Source organism: Vidua chalybeata, chromosome 18 (assembly GCF_026979565.1).
Source record: "Vidua chalybeata isolate OUT-0048 chromosome 18, bVidCha1 merged haplotype, whole genome shotgun sequence".
In the NCBI taxonomy this organism is placed as follows: Eukaryota; Metazoa; Chordata; class Aves; order Passeriformes; family Viduidae; genus Vidua; species Vidua chalybeata.
The window spans coordinates 7,900,139-7,919,997 of record NC_071547.1 but is presented as its reverse complement, the minus strand read 5'-3'; the positions used below and the strand labels follow the sequence as shown (position 1 = coordinate 7,919,997).

Here is a 19,859-nt window from a genome sequence, read left to right as displayed (position 1 = left end):
TTATTTGTTCTGTTTCATTACAAACTCAGACTAACTAGTCTTATTTTTGCCCTACTGGTCAACATCTCCCTGATAAGGAGAAGCAATATTCAGCAGTTACTGACTATTACTCTTAAGCTTGGAAAAAACTTCATTTAAATTCCCTTTGACAGCACAGTTTGATTTAGATGTTCAGTGACTTGAAGTTTTCTCCTATCATCATATAAAATGTGACTCTCCAGTCACACTGCAGGGCACAGGGAAGCAGTGAGTTGTGCAGCAAAGGTGTAACCAGGCTTGGTGTTTGCTGGAGCAAGTAGGTGATTGAGAAGGGGAGAGAAAGGTGTTGGAAAGCATTTCTTGATGTCGTTTTTGATTATTCTGACAGCTGTCCCCCAGGCACAGCCTCAGTGTCTGTGACGGCAGGGTACAAGGAGCCGATGTTAATGTTGGATGGCTGCAAAACCATAGGCAAGTGGGGAACAATCCTGATCCCCAGCTGCCTTGCTGCCCTTACCTTTTCTTCTTCATTCATGCAGCAAACTGCCAGACTCTGTATCTGCCTAGGTGGTCCCACAGCTGTGCTGGGGACCTCCTCGGGCAGCCAGGGCTGTGATGCCCTTTGGGAAGACCGTGCCTCGCTGCCGCCGTGAGCCGGTGTGGGCACCGGTGTGTGCCAGGCCCTGGCAAGCCCAGCCAGGCTGCAAATGGTGCAAGAGGCACTGACTGTTCCATGGCTGCAGTGTCTCAGCCTCGTGGCCTGTGAGCCTGGCACAGCTGGGTAATGCTGCATCCAGCTCTTGGTGGGCAGCCAACAGTGGGCTGGCATGGCTCACAGGGAGAGAGTCAGCTGCAGGCTCCTGAAATCTTCTGAAAGGCATTTCAAAGCCCCTTGTATGGAGCAGGCAGCAGTTTACTTTTTATACCCACATGCAGAATAGAAGCTACCAAGCCCAGGGAATGCTGTGGAGCTGCTGGAAGTCTTGGTGGTTTGCACTGGAGGGCTGTAAGCTCCATGCTCTGCATGGATTCAGGACATTGCCCATGGAGAACACAGGATGTCGCAGGGTACAAGAGGACAGAATTGATAGATTGTCTCTGACAATCTGAAAACTTCAGTCTGTACATCTCCTGTGAGAGGGAAACTGTGGGAAAGTTGTGATCCCAGCAGGATAAGTCCTCTCTGTCAGGTGGAACTCATGTGTCTGTGCATCTCTGCAGGTCCTGGGGATGCTTGTGCAACCATCAGGGCTTCAGGTATCAGTACTGCTTCCCAGAAAGCCACTTCTTAGTGGCAGGGGAGGACAGACAATCTTGTATGCTCAGTGAGGATCTCTTTGGATACTTCATCTGGGCATACAATCCTCTCCTTCTCTGGGAGCTCTGAGATACAGCTCTGTGTTAAATTACCCCAATTTCATCATTGTTCCATCTCTTCCTCAGGTTTCCTGCAGGAGGGTGTTATGATCTTTTTCTAAGAGCATCTCACACCATGGCTGAGAATCAGGTACGCTTCTTTAGGCCCTGCCCAAAAGGAGTGTTTGGCACCACTGCTCATAAATGGAGGTGTGCTGCAACCCCAGTACAGCTGATTGCATATTCCTGCTGATTAGCTAATTGCTTCCAATTGCCAACAACATCACATTCATTGAATTCACACTGTGATTTCTGTGTCACCTGGGGAAAAGGGGCAGGGTGCAGCTATGGGAGGGAAGCCTGTGTTTGCCAGGCTGAAAAGGACAAATGCTATTGCAATGAAGCACTCAAATCATCATGCAGTTCATTCTGCTGTTCATATTGAACCAAGAACAACATCCTGGGGAGGAAGGGAGCAAAATTTCCCTCTGACTAATGCTGCTGGATTGTGCAGGGCTGCAGGGGAACTGCCAGCCAGAGAAACCATTAGGAGGAGAAAGGAAATGGAAAGGGAATCTAATTATCCATCTGCAAAGACATGCTAGTCCCGACACAGGGCCCAGCCCTGGGCAGACTGATGTGGGCAGTGACGTTTGCACAGTGTTTTTATGGTGGGGCTGGGAAACGGGCTCCTGGGGGACCCCTCTGGGATAGCAGATGGTCCAGCACACATCATGGCGAGCTGGGGCAGACTGGAAGGCACACAGCTGCTTCCTCCAGGAACACTGGCCCGTGCTAGGCTCCGAGGGACGGCACTTCACAGCCAGGTACAGCTGTGTTGTGTGGAGATGGAGGTGGAGCAAGGCAGAGCTGTGCTGGTGCAAAGGGAGGAGGGTGAGTGCATGGCTCCCTCTCAGCATGCTCATGCTGATCAACTGCTCGGTCAACTGGGCTGGGGCTGCAAGCCCAGGGGTGAGGGTGGGAAGGAAGGTGAAGGTCCCTGTGTGCCTCTGCTGCCTCAAGGTGCACAAAGACTCTGCTTCATGTTACTGAGTATGTAGAGGCAGCTGACAGCAGGGAGGGGAGGGTGTGTGGCTGCAGCCTGGGCATCTGAGTCCTTGATGGGGAACCTGCAGGAGAACCCGTAGGAAGGAGACGGTGCCTCGACCTCCTTGTTCTGCACAGCTTTTCGGGGTTATTGTTCACACAGTCTGAGGCCAGCTTTTCTCTCCTTGGGTGCCTCCCAGAACTGAAAGTTGCTATAGAGAGCTGCCTTTTCCCCCTTAATTAATGGAATTTAAAATTATTTGGTGAGCCAAGTGGGCTTATTCTCCTCTCTTGTGGGCATCAGCTACTCCTAAAGTTATGTTAATTGTAGCTGGAAGATAGAGGTTGGGAGTTCTCCCAAGACAGTTGGCTTTCACTCTCCCAAAAAGGTTTTCAGGAGCCTGCAAGGAGGACAGCAGGGTTAAGAAAGATCTCCTTGCAGACCTGGGAGTATCCATGAGATGGGTGAACTGGGAATGAATCAGGAGAATTTCTGCTTGAGTGGAGCATCTTTGTTGTCCACTACCTTCCTCTCCGTGGTCTGTGCTCAGGGTATTGTTTGCAGGTGTGGTGCCCCAGCCTGGACTGTCTTCCCCTGTGATGCCCTTGGATTAGCTCCTGCTGGACCAGGCGTAGGTGTCTCACAATGCTCCTCTCCGGTTCAGGATTCAGCCTCTTTGGTAGACAGGCCTGATCCTGCATCCCTTACTCACGTGAGCAGTCGTCTCTATTTCAAAGGGACTACTCGGTGAGTAAGGATCGCAGGACTGGGACCACTACCTGTAACTTAAACTGCACCTTCTGTAGGATCCTGTCCCCAACCTTTTCCTATTCATGTATGTTAACATGCGTCAAGAACTTCCAAAACTGATGTTCTTGTCATTTGGATGGAGAATCTGAGAGCTGGAAGAAGCAGTGTCTTTCCATTGCAGAAGATAAATCACCGTTATTTTCCATCCTCTTCCACCAAACCTCTCTCAGCCCAGCCAGCTTCTGTGCCCCAGAGGAAAGTGTACCTGTTTGTCTCCAACAGCCTGTTGTTCCTGGCTTCCCAGGGCTGGCAGGGCTCTGCTCTGCCTCTCCCTGGTTTTCCAGCTATAGCTTTGAGATGAGAGGCTGGGCATCTATTTAAGTCTGATCTGTGCTGCAGAGCTGGAAGATGAATTGGAGGGAGAGATGAGCAGCAGTAGTGCTGAGACTGCCACAGACCTTCTTGCACCACCTGGTTTCTCCTTCTGTCTTAACAGGTTAAATTTGGAAACCTCTGTCCTATGCTAAGGAATATATTCGAAATCGGAGGAAGCAGCGAGGGTGGCAGGTTTGACCTGTACCTTGATTTCCGTGTGGCCCTGGCCAGGGAAGCCGCCGGGGCGCTCCCCGCTCGGACACGGCCCTTGCGTGCGCCGGTTCTCCCTCGCGCGGAACGCTCCGGTACCGCACCGCGGCTCCTGCCGCGGACAGGAGCGGGCAGCGACCGAGGGGCTGCTGGGAGAGATCCGGCCAGCTCCACGTCTGCCCAGCTTGTTATATGGCGCAGATTATCCTAAATGAGGAGCTGGGTGTGAGAAGCTCTGTGAACTCGCTCCAGAGCAAGTCACGAGTTTAAACAAGCAGGAGGCAAATTAAGGTCGTCGCTCCTTTTTAAGAGCTGGAAGTGGAGGCATGGCATGAGTCACACAGTGCTTCTTAGGAAGCACGAGGCACGTCAAGTGGAAGCAGGGAGCATAAATACCTTTGAAATAGAATTTGATACATTTCTGGAGGGATTATGTGACAAAACAGCAGTGATCCTTGAGCGGAAATTAAGAGTTTAACCTGTGGGATAGGTAAAAGAAAAGATGAGATCTGGCTGCTGTGCAGATTGTGCTTGTGGCACTGAACATACAGAGGATTAATCCTGTGCTTTGGGATTTCTGCATTTCTTGTTTGGTATCTTGCTTTTTCCTGAGCATCACAGGATGAAGCCTGGCTAGAGTCAGGGCTCTGAAGCCACATAGTTGGAGCCTTGCTTGCAAGTTTGAGGTTAAATTATTCATCAGAGTTTAGATCAGCAAGGCTTTTTTCCTTGGATCAGGTCAGCAGGAGCCTCAGGGTGAGTGTGCAGCTCTGCTGGTGATGGAGCAGCAGAGTTCAGACCTTGCAATACCCATGAGATTCATCTGTCTGAAGTCAGCACTGGTGTTCCTTATAGTGGGAGAGGAGGCAGCAGGAGAAGAAGGTGGTAACTGAGCCCTGGAGGTTCCGAGCTATGCACATGCATGGAGGGGAGGGTATTGGCTGTTCCTCATCCTCCATTGCCCTGTTCCAAGCTGGAAATGGGTTTGCTGCCTGCTGCTGCTCCTATTCAGCTTGAGCAAACAGCTTCTCTGGAACTGCCCTTCCCTCCGTCCTAGAAAACAGAAAGAAAATTTCCCTTCTGTGGGGAATACTGAAAATAGCTTAGTTGCTTCAGAGGAAGAAACATAAATGCTGTTATTACGTGACTGTGCTGACTCTGCCAAGCCATGGATATGCAGTTTCACCACTCTTCCATGCAGGCCAGGCTGGCTGGGTGCATCCCTGGTGGGACCCTGTTGCCTGGCTCTGTGCTGCTCAAGAGTGTCTGTCTGGATGAGGCTGAAGATTTTTCCTTCCACGACATGCTCCTGGATGTTCACCAAGGATGGAGCCTGAGCACTGCAGTCCCTAAGCCGCAGCATCTCTGCCAGAAAACAGCTCCCCTGCAGGTGGAGGATTTCTCTGCTGTCACAGTTTACAAAGGGCTGGCCTGTGAGGTGGGAAGGACTTGGTGCACCCCAAGTCTGTGTTGCTCTTGCTGACTGTTGGGCATATTGGGGCTAGGCAGGTTGGGGTTGTCTGCTCTGACACTCAGAAACCTGGATCCTGCAGCCAGTTTGACCCCTGAGCTGCTGCTGTGAACACCTGCCTGGAGAGGAGCTTAGAGGTGCCAGTGGAAGAAAACCCTTTGGATTTGCTCTAGATCTTGGAAGCATCAAGTTTTTCCCTGCTGAGCTCTGCTGCACACTGCACGAGATGTCTTCTGTTTTTCTTCTTTTAAGGATGGTGTACATCAGATTTCTTGTTGGAGGAGCAGGCCAGAATTTACACTGGGCATTTCTAATGGCTGTGTGGAAAGGGGATTGTGATCAGAAAGGACAGGGGCAAAACAAGATTGGCTTGGCTCTCTGGGAAGTTTGGACACAGATCAGCCTGAGCCAATAGCTCTGGGTGTGTCATGTGTCACATCTGAGGGACACAAATGAGTCTGTCATTTATGGTTGGTGACTTTGAGGATGCCAGATGAGCATCTCTCCTGTCTCTAGGAGGGACAGGAGAGGCTTAGACCAGTTGACTGTCCTTCAGCCTTTTGGAAGCCATAGCACTGGCCACTCAGTCTTAAGATGATCTTTGTAGCCAAGACCTACTCTTCTGTTTCTTTTCCTGATCTTTTCTCTGAGTTGTCAGGCATGGCCTTCTGACTGGAATTCCTCCCGGCTGCCAGTCCTGAGAGCATGTGTGATGTGTGAGAGCTCAAGGCACTCATGAGACAGTCGTTCCTTGTTTCTCTCTGCACTGTCAGCACAGCTCCTGGGGCCATGAACAACACTGTGGTTTTGTCGCAACCAAATTGTTGTTGACTTCGTCTGTGATCCCAGCCCAAAAGAATGTTCCGATTTGGTGCAGTGGGCTCGTGGGGACACAGCATGTCTCCATGTGCCTTTGGAAGATGCTTGTGGTTGGTGGCCATGTGGCCTGTGGTACTCAGACAAGAGTTTTCCAAGCCATGCAAATTCATTGGAGTTGGAGAGGGTTTGATTGCAGCTATTGTGGTTTATGGTGTGGAAGGACCGGTGAAACCTCCTGTTATCTTAAGAAGGTTTGGATGCAACTTGGGTGTGCCACAAGCCATTGCTCCTGCTGCCCAGTGCAGGCAGCGCAGTGCAATCACTGCTCCTCAGTCATGTGCCAGTTGCAGGCCCTGGTGGGAGAGTGCTCCAGTCCTGGAAAGCAAGGATTAGGTGAGTCTAGGAGGAAGAAGAGGTGTCATGAGCATGGCCTGACCTACCACTGAGCAGGGAGACCAATGCAGGGCTGTCAGCTCCCTGGGGAATGGAGCAATGCAGCAGAGGGAAGGCAGAGCCGCCAAACAGGGATGTGTTCTGAGCAGTGGCAATTCCTGCCACACCTGGATCTCAGTCCAGGCCTTCTGCTTGATTGCTACACACAGAATTAACTGGGAACAAAACTCAGTGGGTGCAATTAAAGATGCTGCTGGCAGATCAGTGTGGTTTGGAGAAGGGTTTCATGCTTGTGATATGACAGCTATTGTATGGCAGGGGTTTTCCTGCTCTGGGAGTGCGTCCTAGTTCTCCTCCATTTACTTTTATCAGCCTTTAGGACCTTCTGCCTTTGACTTCTGACATCACCCTCTGTCAGCTTATAGGATGGCAGTGTAGGTAAAACATTGGGAGGGTTTCCCCTTTTCTTTCATTTGCACACTCACAGCTGCTCCCATTCAGGCCACTGGACCTTATAGTGACTCAGTACCTTATAACAGAACCTGGTGTCAGCCAGACTTGGGGTACATGGTGGAGGCCCTGGGTTGTAGCCCAAGGTGACCAGGGCAGGCCTTGCTGGTCTGGCACTCTGTGGAGTTAATGCTGGAGCCCTGCAGATCCCAGAGAAGCAGCAGCAGCTCTGGCTGAGAGCAGGAGTATGGCTGCAGCCTTGTCCTTCCCATTGGTGAGCAGAAAGCTGCTCAGGAACCTGTGAGGCAAGGGACAGGTTCCTCCAGCACCACCAGTGCTGTCATCTGTCACTTCATTATACATGCTGTGGTATTGTCACTTTATTATACATGCTGTGGTATTAACCCCCTGGTTTCCAGAATGGTGTGATTATATGAAATTAGGAGCTTTTGACTGTTTAATATAAATTCTCGTTCAGTTTCTATGGCTGCACAGAAAAGCTGGAAGGCATAATTTATAGGTTCAGAACCCAGACTTGAGATTTGAATGACTTTTTTGATGTGCTGGGCTGTTGTTGGGTTGGGTTCATCTGGTTAATGAACACATAGATGCTTCCTTATTCTGAAACGTCTTCAGAGCTTGAATGGTTGCTGTAAGATCCAGAATGCATCTGCTGCTATTCCATTTGGATTCAGAGATGAGGCTGCAATAGAGCCTGGACTAGACAAGAGATCAGGCTGCATCACGTGGGGACAGATCCATGTCAACCGGGACTGCGATCTGGGGGTTGTATTTGAACCCTGATTTTTGGGGCCTTTGTGGATCCTTGAGACTTTCACCCACACAGCCAGAAGCAGCACTTTTTTGCTGAGAGCAGGTTTCCCCCAGCAAACCTTTGTCTCGGCTGCATCAGGCAGGGTATGTAAGAAATCCTCCAGCTGAATAGGCCCATCTGTCACGCGGAGTCAGACTGATGGCAGGGACAGCATCCGGTACGTGCACAGCCTCTCCGCGGGACCCTGGCGGGGGAGAGACATCGCCTCTGGCCTGCGGCCGCGGTGGCCTTTGTCCTGTCCTCGCTGGCAGGCTCCTCCCGCGGCACAGGCGGAGGCAGGAAATCCCGGGCAGCTGCCTGGGAGCCTCCTCGCCTTTCCTCGCCTCTCCTCGGCTCTCCTCCTCGCCTCGCCTCGCCTCGGCACCGAGGCGAGCCGAGCCAGCCCTGCGTGTGTGTGCACGCGTAGGCGGGGGGGGGCTGCCGCATGGATTTAGCGAAGGCTGGGAGGGAACACATGGGTTGGGGTTTTTTCCCTTGGCCCGCCGTGGCTGTCCGTCCGTCCTGCCGCGGTTATGGATTCGATCATTATTCAGGAGCGGTTAGTGGAGCGGCTGCTGTCTCCCCGGACGCAGGCACAGCGAAGCCACCCAGGCAAGCTGAAGGTACAGGGATGTATTTATAGCTCTGCGCGAGCCGGGGAGCAGCGGGGACAGGAGGGGGGAGGATGGTGCCCGAGAAGACGCGCGCAGCACAAGATGAGACCTCTGAGGAGCAGAGGAGCGGGAAGACGCCGGTAAGGGAGGGACGGCGGGCGCAGAAAGGAGGGGAGCAGCCCCCGCGGGCGCGGACCGAGGGGCACCTGGGAGATGCGCGACGCTTTTGTGCGGTTATTCGAGGCAGTGATTCCCTGTCTGAATGGCGTGTGTGTGCATGGGGGGGCTCAGGGCAGGAGTCGGCGCTATGTATGCCCACACGCAGTCCGATTTGTGCTAATTAACACTGTGTTAATGCTGTGCTTTGCTGGTCGAGTTCCTTCTCTTCAGCAAATGCTGGTGGCCGAGTGGTTTTGCCGATTCTCCTGTGCTCAGCCCCAGGCCCGAGGAGCAGATGTCCGTGGCAGATGCCTCGGGGGCTGTTTGTGTTATGAATTTATGCAGCTTTCTGCAATGAAAGGAAGCAAATGGTCTGCCTCTCCTCCAGGGCTGGGCTGTGCTGGTCCGTGCCGACGCGGATGTGGCGGCCGTGCCTGGCCGGAGGGGAAGGGCTGGAGGAAGGGCTGCCTGGGAGGGAGGTGGATGGCTTGTGCTGAAGGCTGTGACACCGAGAGGGCCCCTTCCCCCTGAAGAGGCAGAGGCGCCAGGGTCCTAGCACAGCTCCATCATTTCTGGGGCTTGCTGCAGACCTTGACGCGGATTATTCTTCAAATTTGCTGTGGTCCCATAATGTTTAATTTTAGCCCTTTTGAATATACCCAGCAAGGCCCCTCTTATCCCCAGGCTGAATGAAGTCACGTGAGATCTGGGTTGATTTAAACAGCACATCCACCAGAGACGTGGGGAGGGAATTGGGAAGGACAGGAGTGATGGGGGCTGGACTCTGCCTTGGAGGTGCACACAGCCCTCTGAGCACCTCAGTACCAGGCTAGCTTCTCCTCTGTGCAGCACATCCTGAGTGTTTCTACGCCCCCAACATGAACAGGGCTTGAGCCCACCCAGGGCTTTATTGCTTGGCTTGAACTCCCAGGGAGAGCACTGGCTGCCAGGGGAGCCCTGGCCACCTCGGCTGGGTATTAGAGGATGTGAGGATGTGACATGTTGCTGTAAGGTCTGGTGAACCAGCAAGCGTGTGCCAAGGGAGAGTACGGGTGTGTTTTTCTTGGCCTGCGGTGCTTTGGTTTGTGACAGGGTCCCAAAGATTGGCCACAGCTCTTAGTGGCCTCTGTGGTAGCGTGTGGGGCATGTTCCCAGGCACGTGTTTGTGGGATGCCAGTGGGAACAAAGGCAGGAGCATGGAGCAGGTGATGGGAGAGGGGCTCCTTGTGCCAGAGTGCTGCTGGCTTGGCTGGCTGAGGCTCTTTCCTGACAGCTGGGGCTGGCAAGGGAAGCGCAGTGCAGGAACCAGCTGTCCTGGCTTTTGTCAGCTTGATTGGCCCTGCCTTGTGAGGGTCAAGAGCACAAGGAGGGGGCTGTGATGCATTTAGGAACTCCCTCCATCCAAGCCTCTCATCTCATTAATGGATTTTAGCTTTTCATAACCCAGAAAGCCCCCTGTATCTGTCAGTAGCCCTCCCACGCCTCTCCACCCCATGCATGGTTGCTCTGCAGGCAGTACCTGGAGGTGGTGAGTGGTGTAGAGCTTTGTAAAGTACACACCAGGCTCGGGAGGCTACTTGGGCTCCTTAAATGCCATGTTGATGATGCCATGCTGGCAGAGGTGGTGGTACATGTCTGTCATAATGTCTGAATATGACTGGGATAGGAGCACACACTGAGTGTCTCAAAGTGAAGGTGAAGAACCACAAGTCAAGGCTGGTGCAGAGACCACACTGCTGTTCCTGAGAGAGGGCTGTTACAAGAAGGGGATCTCTCCTCACAACTCACCTTGCATCTCTTGCCTTCACCCTTGACAGGGCTCTGCAGTGTGTGCATGGCTGGTCAGAGGGAGACATGGCTGGGGACAGGGTTTTTCCCCTCACAGGTCTGGCTGCCTCCCATAGTGAGGGAAGCTCTTCTGTTGGTATTGCACTCAGCACTGACCTTCCTTTCTGCAAGGGAAATGACTACATGAGCCATGGGTGAAGGGCAGTGTCCTGCACCAGCTGGGATTTGCTCATTTTGGATATCATGAGTCCACAGAGCTATGGGGAAGCAGCCAGAGATACAGCAAATCCACGATCTCTTGGTTGGGCTGAACAGAAATGAGGGATCAGGTTCAGCCAGTTACACCTGGCAGAAGTAAGTGGAGTTGCACCAGAGCGGAGCTCCCCAGTGTCTCTATTGTCAGCCCTTAGTCATCTAGGTTAAAAACCAAGCAAAACAAGAGAAGCACACCCCAAGCCTCAGCCATGGTTTCATTAGCACATTAGTAGTACTATTTCACACGTCAAGTCACTGGAGAGAGCAGGTGATCATTGTCTTTCCAAAGTCTGGCAAAGATCAGGGCAGGAGAAGCACAAAAGGGAAGTATGTTGTATATTTATGGTGCTTGCTGGGACACACTGGACCTTTTACTGTGAGGAGTTGGCTGTTACGTGTCCACTTTGGCTGTGCTTATGGATGTGTTTTACCAGGAAGTGAAGCAGCTGGGAGACAGCTCTGATACTGAGAGACAGAGGCTGGAAGCAGTCTTTTCTTCCTTGTTTTTGTGACCTTGCCATTATCCCATTTCTCACTCTGCTTTGCACGCCTCGTTTGCCCTTTACTGAGCCCTCTGGGTGGCAATTTGAGGTGTCCCCCAGGCAGGCAATGCTTTGCTGCATGCAGCTTGTCAGAGCTGCAGTCACTCATCACCCGGGGTCTCGCTGCCACTTGCTGCACTGCTGCTCAGGATGTCACTGCCTTTTAGATCAGTCATTACAGCTGCCAGTGGAGCACTCTGGGCACTCTCTAATTCTCCCCATTTCTCTAATTTAGTTTTCTCTGTCCTTTCCTGCCTTTCTGGACTGTGGGGTGGTGAAACAACATTGCTTCAGCTATGGGAGGTGAGGGAGATCAGAACCCACAATCACTCAGGGCTAAAATGACCAAGTTTCAGACCCAAACCAAGAAGGTACTAAAGTGCTAAAGGACTGAATCCTTGGGCCATGATGGCTGTCAGCCACATCTGTTCCATCTCAGTGGGCAGCTCCAGAGCAGCCATAAAATTGGGAGGAGACTCTCTGTCTTCCTGCTCAGTTCCCCAGTGGAACTTTTTTGTCTGTCAGAATGAGGATGCCCAGGGATTCTCACACAGGTGGACATGCAGCTGTAGAGAGTTGCCTGGGTGTGATGTTGCCCACCTGCAGTGTGGAAATAGCAGCAAGTCAGCATTGCCCTAAGCTTGGCACCTGGGATCATATTTCATATTTCTTTGAGTGTATGGCCCAGGAATGGAGATATTAAACTTATGAACTGAGGTGTTCCCTGTTGTGCCTGGAGAATGGGTGAGGACAATCGTGTGCTTGAAGGCATCCATGGAATAGGAGCTAGGGCCAGTTTTGAGGAACTCCTGGCTCCATGGATGTATCTGTGGTGTGAATTCCAGTAGTATGATTATATTCAATGATGTTGAAATGCAGGGTCTGTCATGTCTCTAGCTCAAGCATTTGTGAATGGCTTAGTGTGCTTGTACAGAGCATGTGCCATGCTTGTGAGGTGCCTGTGGATTTTCTGCTGTGAGGGAGCACTCAGTGACAAGGAGCTCTGTCTGGGGGGTGGTTGGATGGTAGGTAACACTCCAGTAATACTAAATGTAATACCCTCACCAAAATAATCTCAGTTCTATTATCAATATTTCCACATCCTTCCACTTCCCTTGCTCCTTGAACTTTGGTCTCTTCAGAAATAACACAAGAGATTACTCAGGATTTCCTCTTATTCAGCCAGGAGTGGCTGTGACACAGCAAGAAATAATCCCCTCTCAGGTCAAGCAGAAGCTGAGCCACTGTACCTTCCTCTAGACATGGCTCAGGACAGTGCAAGCTCCGGGGTTCTAATTACAGAGCTCTCCATCATGTAGCACACGTACCTCTGGAGGGAGGGATGTGGAAATGACCTGGGGAGAGGTGGCATTTGGTGACCCTGCTGTGAAGGGAGCCTGTGACTGTGCAGATGAAGCAGAGTTAGGAAAGCTGTCAGCAGCAGCCATGGATGTGCTCTCTGGTGGGAATGGTGGGATGTGCCTTTTCCCTTGTGGTCTCTATGCTGGGAAGCTGCCAGGAGAGCAGGCAAACAGGGATGTGGCTGGGACATGTCCCTTTGTGCCCACCTGTGGGAAGGGACAAGTCCCTAAGCCCAGAGGAGGTGTCTGCCTTGCCCTGCACTGCTGCCAGGGCAGGGACTCTCCTCTCCTCCAGCCCTTGGCTCTGCCCCAGGGGCTTTTTGAGTCCCACTCCCTGCCACTGTGTGAGGCTCAAGCAGAAGGCGTGGCACACTCTGACCTGCTGCCATCCACCTCTGCCCTGCAGGACCATGAGAAGCAGTACGTGGGCTTTGCCACTCTGCCCAACCAGGTCCACCGGAAATCTGTGAAGAAGGGTTTCGACTTCACCCTGATGGTTGCAGGTGAGACTGGATGGAGGTGGCTGGGCCACACGGTGGGTATGTGGTGGGAACCAGCTCTCCTCACTTCCCTTAGGTGCTCCCATAGCGCCTGGATCCTCCCCTCACTCTGTTCTGGTCCTTTTCTCGGGCCCTGCTGTGCTCCCCAGCCTGTGGCAGTTCCCCCAGGGGGAACAGGCCCCTCCTGACCCCTCATAACCCACTCGAGCAAGCTTTTCCTCCAACAGTGACTGCTCTGGGTGGTGAAGGCAGGGCCAAACAGGGACCAAGGGAAAGGAAGGAGAGGAAGAATGGGGAGCTGGGAGATCACATTTTTACAAGGATTGAGACATCTTGCAGCAAAAGTCTTTCCACTACTGGAAAAATGTAGTGCCAATAAACAGCTCCTGACAGCTTGTCTCTCTTGCTTCCTCTGGCTCAGGATTCAAAGCCTTGTTCAAAGTTTCATTTGTAAGTCAATTAGTGGGTCATGTTGCTTGCTTATTCCTCCTCCCCTTTGCGCTCTGTCAATTAGGAGAATCGGGCCTGGGCAAATCCACGCTGGTGAATAGCCTGTTCCTGACAGACCTCTACAAAGACAGAAAGCTCCTCAATGCAGAGGGTAAGCTGGGGGCAAAGTGGGGTGAATGGGACTGTCCTAAGGACTAGCACTTTGGTTCCTTGCTTCAGCAGCAGCTACAAGCTTGGCTGGATCCCAGCCCTCTTGTTTGGCTCTGCTCTCCTTTGTGTCTGCTGAGGCACTAGAATTGAGCAAAAAGGGTTTGGCTGTAGGGCTTTTCTGTCCTTTGAAGGGAAGATGAAGCTGCAGAGCAGCACTAGCCCTTTGGGATCAGATATTAAGATTTGTCTTTTGTTCTTGGATGCTGGAGTATGGTAGGGATTCCCTTTCCCCAGTGACTGGACAAAATGTTCAGAACAGCTGGGCTACAGGCACTTCAGAGGTTTGTGTATCTTCTTGGGGTCTGTCTGCCTGCTGCTGGCCGCTGCAGTGCCACCGCCTTGAGGCTCCTTAGGGCATGATCTGGGGTTTTTGAAACCTGTGTTACTCCCTGTGTTCAGTGGTAAAAGGGAGCTGGCTTGTCACGGGTGTAGTGGGGATCCCCAGCATTACTGCCTGGCTTTAACTCACATGCTTCTGTTCAAAGAGAGGATCAACCAGACAGTGGAGATCATCAAGCACACAGTGGACATTGAAGAGAAGGGTGTCAAGCTGAAGCTGACCATAGTGGACACACCAGGCTTTGGAGATGCTGTTAACAACACTGAGTGGTGAGCAGGGCACTGCTGCCTTCCTTTTTGTCCTTGACCTCACAGTCATTAGGAGACAGGAGACACTACTGATGATTTTGTTTTGATGGAATTGCCCTTCCCAGCTGGAAGCCCATCACTGACTACATTGACCAGCAGTTTGAACAGTATTTCCGTGATGAGAGTGGCCTGAACCGGAAGAACATCCAGGACAACCGAGTGCATTGCTGCCTCTACTTCATCTCTCCCTTTGGGCACGGGTGAGAGCCCACACTCCAGGCCTGGGGGTGACTCAGTCCAGAGGGAGGACTCTTGTGCCCAGGACTGCCCTGTAGCAGCTTGTACACTGCCAGGGCTGTTTGCACAGGAGAGAAGCAATATCTGGATGTTTTCCCTCTGCTAAGCATCACAGCACTCCCTTCCCCTCACTGGCAGGACAGACTGCATGTAAACAGACACAGCAGATCTCCCTCAGGCCTTACAGCCTGATTTGAAAATCAGAAGAAATAATGCATTCATGCCATGCAGACTTGTATGTGCCTATCTAGCTAAGCTGGATGATGTGTAGGAAAGGGAGTTTTAAGCTGCCTTCAGTCCCTGCCCTTTGCTGGCTCAAGTGTCAGCCTAGCCTGGAGCAGCTGAAGGGGCTGTGTTGGCTGCCTGTGCTGGAGGGAGACCCCAGGCTGTGACCTGGGCAGTATTTGGCCTGCAAGGGAGCATATACCCAGCCAGTGTCTGTATGAGACACTCAGCAGCTAAAATTGGAGACAGCTTTCCTGGAGGTACAGCCCTAGCTGAGGGCTGTCCCAGTGCTGCTGCAGGCTCTTGTGACAGTGCTGTCCTTTTCCCTTTGTGCTTGGTGGGTGAGAGAGGCTGGAGGAGGAGCTTCCCAGTGTGTCTTTGCTAACAGTGTCCCTCATCCCTGCTGCAGGCTGAGGCCTGTGGATGTTGAGTTCATGAAGGCCCTGCATGAGAAGGTCAACATTGTGCCCCTGATTGCCAAAGCTGACTGCCTGATCCCCTCCGAGATCCGGAAGCTGAAAGAGAGGGTGAGATGCTCTTTCTGTACAGGGTTATACCTGAAGTAGCGTCAGGGATGAGCTGAGGAGGGAGGGCAGATAGACATGTATGTATTTATGTGTCTGTACAGCGTGTTTGTGTGTATATATACACACACACACACACACAGTATCTGCACATACAGCTGCAGCTGTGCTCTGCTCTCAGCAGAGAGGATGACTGTAGAAGAAGCATCAAATCCTTTTGCCATCTGTAGGCTATAGCAAACCATGGTAGCACAAACAGAATAAACCCAGCGTTTCTGTATTGTTCTGTTTTACATCCTTTTGGTTTTGTCTTGCATGGACTTAGATCCGGGAAGAGATTGACAAATTTGGCATTAAAGTGTATCAGTTTCCTGAGTGTGACTCTGATGAAGATGAGGAGTTCAAGCAGCAAGACAGAGAGCTGAAGGTAAGGAATCTGCTCAGCAGGGTCTGGAGAATCAGACTCATGGGTATGTGGGTCAGTCCAGAAGGAGCCAGAGCTGCCCTGCTTGTGCTGAAGGCCTGTGCTACTGCTACCCAGGGAATGGCCTTGGCTCCTGTGGTGGATGGCCTGGAGAAGGTGCTGATGCCATGGCCTGGAGAAGGTGCCATGAAGTCAAGTGTGGCATGAACTCATGGCCCTTCTGCTCTCCCTCCAGGCAGTGTCAGTCTTTCCTCCATCTGCCCCAGCCTCTGTGTTTAAGATGAAAGCTGGGTTGTACAGCAGTTCTGAGCCTCTGTTTGTGGGTGATGCCATCAGCAAGCAGGAGAGATTTTTGAGTTTTTGAGTGATTAGGCACCACTGTGACACATTAGTTGCGCTGGGGGACACAACATGATCATACAGGCATATCTGGAGGCCCCAGCAGCCCAGTCCTCACTGCCTCCCAAGCCTGTGTGTGCATGCAGTATGGCCTTGTTTCTCCTGTCAGAGGGGGGCAATGGGCTTTGACTCCCTTCTGAGCAGACAGGAGCACAGTCTCTACATTCCTGCTCTTGGCGTACATTGTCCCACTTGCCTGGTGTCTCAGCCTCTTTGCTCTGGCTTCCTTGTAGAGCTTCCCCTTAGTGAAGGGATGCAGGCACCTGCAGAGACACAGCTTCCCTCAGGACAGCTGAGCTCAGGCTGGGAACTAGGCTGCTTGTACATCCCAGTCCTTTAGGCTTTTCTCTGCAACTGGGTTGTGGTGCCCTGCCCTGTGGCATGTGTGGATGTCCCTGTGCCTTTCCTACCAGCACCTTCCTCCTGCTGTTCTGCTGTGCCTGAGCTTGGCCCCTGGAGAAGGGATCCATGGGCAGCCCGGGCTGAGCTGGGCTCAGCGGTGCCTCTCGTTCCAGGAGAGCGCTCCCTTTGCCGTCATCGGCAGCAACACCGTGGTGGAGGCGAAAGGCCAGCGGGTCCGTGGACGGCTCTACCCCTGGGGCATTGTGGAAGGTAAGCATGGAGCCTGGGAGCACTGGGAGGAGGGGCAGGCAGGGATGGGGCAAGGATAGGCATTTCCAACAGGGAGGGCAGGGGAGAGCTGGGACTGTCTGTGCCACCTTTGGCACATGGCAGGGGACAAGGTAGGGTAGAGACAGAGGCACCGGGACTGGCTCAGGAGGTCTGTGTTACTGGAGTGAATCAATAACTCTCCCATTCAGACTGAGGAAGAGAAGCTCCAGTATGAATGGATGAATGCCTAAGCTTTAATGTGCACTAGGACATGGCTTCTTATTAAGCAGGGCAGGCTGGGCATTGCCTGTTTATTTTCTGGGGAGAAGCTGTTGCTTTCAGCCAAACAATCAGAAACCCTCGTGTACTCCCTCCTCTGCTGCTGCTCCTGTGAGTGCTGGAATTGCTGGGCTGGAGGCTGTGCTTGTGCACAGTGTTTGTCTCCAACTTTCTTCCCTTCTAAAGGGAGAAATTTCATAAAGCCCTTAGGCAGCATAACCCTGGAATGGCTTTTGCTGCTGTTGCTGATTTGCCCTTGCTGGTTTGTTGCTTTAAGACCTTGCAACTTTAGATCCCAAAAGCTTGTGTTGGCACTCATGGGCTGGTGCTGGCTGCTTGGGCTGCTCAGCTGTTGGCTCTGCTCCCTCAATGGCTTCAGAGGGGGATGTGCCTGTTAGGATGCTGGCATTTGGCAGTCGGATCAACTTTGTGAACCCCTGTGCCTGATACAGTTGGTTTTCCCCAGCCCTGCAGAGAGGCAAATGGAGATCATCACAGCAGCACAGTGCTTCCCACAGTGCTGTCTGGAGCCATGCTCCCCATGGCAACAGCAGGTCTTTCAGCTCTCCATTGCCTGGTCTTGGCTTTGCTCCTCAGGCTGATTTTGTCTACAGGGCCTTTTGATAAGTCCTAAATTCTGATCAGACAAGCAATTTACCTCCAGCACCAGCTGTGCTCACTGTGGTTATAACAGTGATATCCCATTACGTGGGTTCCTCTCTCAGGGCTCTGCTGTATGTGCTTGATTAATCCTTTTACACAGAAAAGGTCCTGGGACCACGGTGCCTTCAGCAGCCTGGCCTCGGTGTTGAGAAGTGCAGAGCACCATTGAGGCCTGCGCCAGGGCAGTGGCAGGGGACGATGAGGAAGGAGCCCTGGGGTGGGGTTTTAGTCCAGTCCATGTGTCCAGGAGTTGAGAAGGGGCTCCCTGGAGAGGCCTGGTGAGATATGATATCCAGGCACTCTCCCGTTGTTTCCACAGTGGAAAACCAGGCACACTGCGACTTCGTGAAGCTGCGGAACATGCTGATCCGGACACACATGCACGACCTGAAGGACGTCACTTGCGATGTCCACTATGAGAACTACCGAGCTCAGTGCATCCAGCAAATGACCAGGTGGGTCCCCAGCTCTGGTGGGAGGGGTCTGTCACCCTCTGTGGAGCTGGGGTTGCTCTCACAACAGCTCATTGGTCAGGAGGCTGTGGATCTGCTGGGGGCTTGCTGGGCTGCAGCCTCCAGGAATGGCACTGGTGACTAAAATAGCAAATCCAAACATGTTTCCCACAGCCTGAACCCAAGGCAGGAATGCTTCTGAGAATCCACATTCCTGTCTGAGGATTCCCCATGCAGATATAAAGAAATAGGCCTGGAGATTCTTTTGAAGAGCTGTTTCTAGCAGTGGATGAAATACATCCAGCCTAATAAAACGGGATAAACCGTCTCTCTGGTGAGAGGTAGCTGTGTGCATCACTGAACAGGAATGCATTCTGTGGTCTGCAGTTATGTCTAAATAATAACATGACCCTTGGGATGCTGCTGTTTCTCAGACAACAGGGCCCAGGCAATTAGTAAGACAACGTCTTCAAAGATTTCTCTGCGTTGTCTTCCCTTTGCATTTGATGCTCTGTGGTTTTAGTCAGAATGATCAGAAAACAGAAGAGAGAACACACACAGGCTTCTCATTTGAGACCTCTACTTTTCCTTCTCCCTTCCATGACTGATATACTGGTGAAAAAACTCGGGTTAAAGTAGGTCTTGGCTCCTCTGTTGTGAACCATTCCCTTCACTTCCTGCCAGCCCTGGCTGGTAGCTCTGTGCTGCCACGTTGCAGAGCAGAATGGCTGTGCTTCAGCAAGGAGCAGTGCTGCATGTGTGCCAACGTGCAGGTTGGCACATTCTCCTGACACGCAGTGTATCCCTGTACTTTAGCATAGCAGACAAGCCTGTTTTTTTCAGCAGCAAGTATATGAAGTCCCAAAATAACTATGTTAAATGCTAGAGCTGGGTGAACAGTGTCACAGCTGCTATTTAGGTAGGCTGTGTGTCTATTAAAAGAAGAGCACAGTTAAAAAGTGGTTGCTATGCCTAGAGAAAGCTTCAGTTTGGTCCCGTTTCTCATGCCATGATTAGTTCCTTGCCAGTCAACAAGTTTCATAAAACCAGCACGGGGCCATTTCTAGGGAGTTGTTTTGGTGGGAGATCCTGAGCTCCAAGGCTGGAATTGTCTCAATAATGAGCCAGTGGTGACTCCAAGTGGTGAACACGTGCAAGTGGCATCGTGAAGTTCCAATTTCAGCCCAGACTTCTTTGGCTACTACCATTCCCTCCTCATGTACTGAGAGCTCCTGTCTTTTGAAAGAAAATAATCTCCTTTCTGTGTCCCCTACCTGCAGTCATGGACACCCCAGCCCTCAGAGCAATGCTACTGTGCTGTGCCTGTCTCATGCCCCCCACCTCCTGAACAGGAGGTCTCATTCTCCATCCAGGTGCATGCCACAGCTCTGGACTGGATTGCCCTACAGCCCCTCCACTTGGTTGGGTGTGTGATGCTGCATTGCTGGTGGCTCTGCCATGGGAAGTGACAGGCATTGTGTGGTGACACCAAAGCCGGCCATCCTGGACCACGAGTGACTGTTCTTCCCCCCTCTCTCCATCCCTCTAGCAAGCTGACTCAGGACAACAGGATAGAAAGCCCCATTCCTATCCTGCCTCTCCCAACACCAGACACAGAGACAGAGAAGCTGATTAAGATGAAGGATGAGGAGGTGAGTACCATTTCTGCCTGTCCCTCCTGGATGTTGGAGCTGGAATCTCAGGAGTTGCTCCAGAGTTGCCCCATAGAGGCAGTCCTGAGGCTTCCCACTCCTGTGTCCCCCTGTGGGCTCCTGGGGTGGAGGACAGGGTCCAACACTGTGGCTTCCTCTGTCAGGGAAACATAGCTCCCTTCCACCCCAGACACAGGTGC

General features: G+C 52.3%; 1 protein-coding gene across 6 annotated transcripts in view; it reads left to right on the top strand.

Annotated features, from left to right (window-relative positions):
* The window catches only part of SEPTIN5 (septin 5), a 45,027-nt gene that overhangs the window by 19,160 nt on the left and 6,008 nt on the right, over nucleotides 1–19,859 (top strand). For 2 of the 6 annotated variants that reach the window (XM_053959263.1, XM_053959264.1), the window contains 10 exons: nucleotides 1,423–1,486; nucleotides 12,791–12,887; nucleotides 13,399–13,485; nucleotides 14,030–14,153; nucleotides 14,258–14,392; nucleotides 15,064–15,181; nucleotides 15,504–15,605; nucleotides 16,517–16,613; nucleotides 17,875–18,010; nucleotides 19,557–19,659. In XM_053959263.1, the coding sequence (XP_053815238.1) occupies nucleotides 1,472–1,486; nucleotides 12,791–12,887; nucleotides 13,399–13,485; nucleotides 14,030–14,153; nucleotides 14,258–14,392; nucleotides 15,064–15,181; nucleotides 15,504–15,605; nucleotides 16,517–16,613; nucleotides 17,875–18,010; nucleotides 19,557–19,659 (1,014 nt within the window). In that variant the 5' untranslated portion in view covers nucleotides 1,423–1,471. Of the gene's footprint in view, nucleotides 1–1,422; nucleotides 1,487–7,976; nucleotides 8,289–8,354; nucleotides 8,420–12,790; nucleotides 12,888–13,398; nucleotides 13,486–14,029; nucleotides 14,154–14,257; nucleotides 14,393–15,063; nucleotides 15,182–15,503; nucleotides 15,606–16,516; nucleotides 16,614–17,874; nucleotides 18,011–19,556; nucleotides 19,660–19,859 lie in introns of those variants that run through there. The other 4 variants (XM_053959262.1, XM_053959261.1, XM_053959267.1 and 1 more) reach the window with 4 other exon arrangements.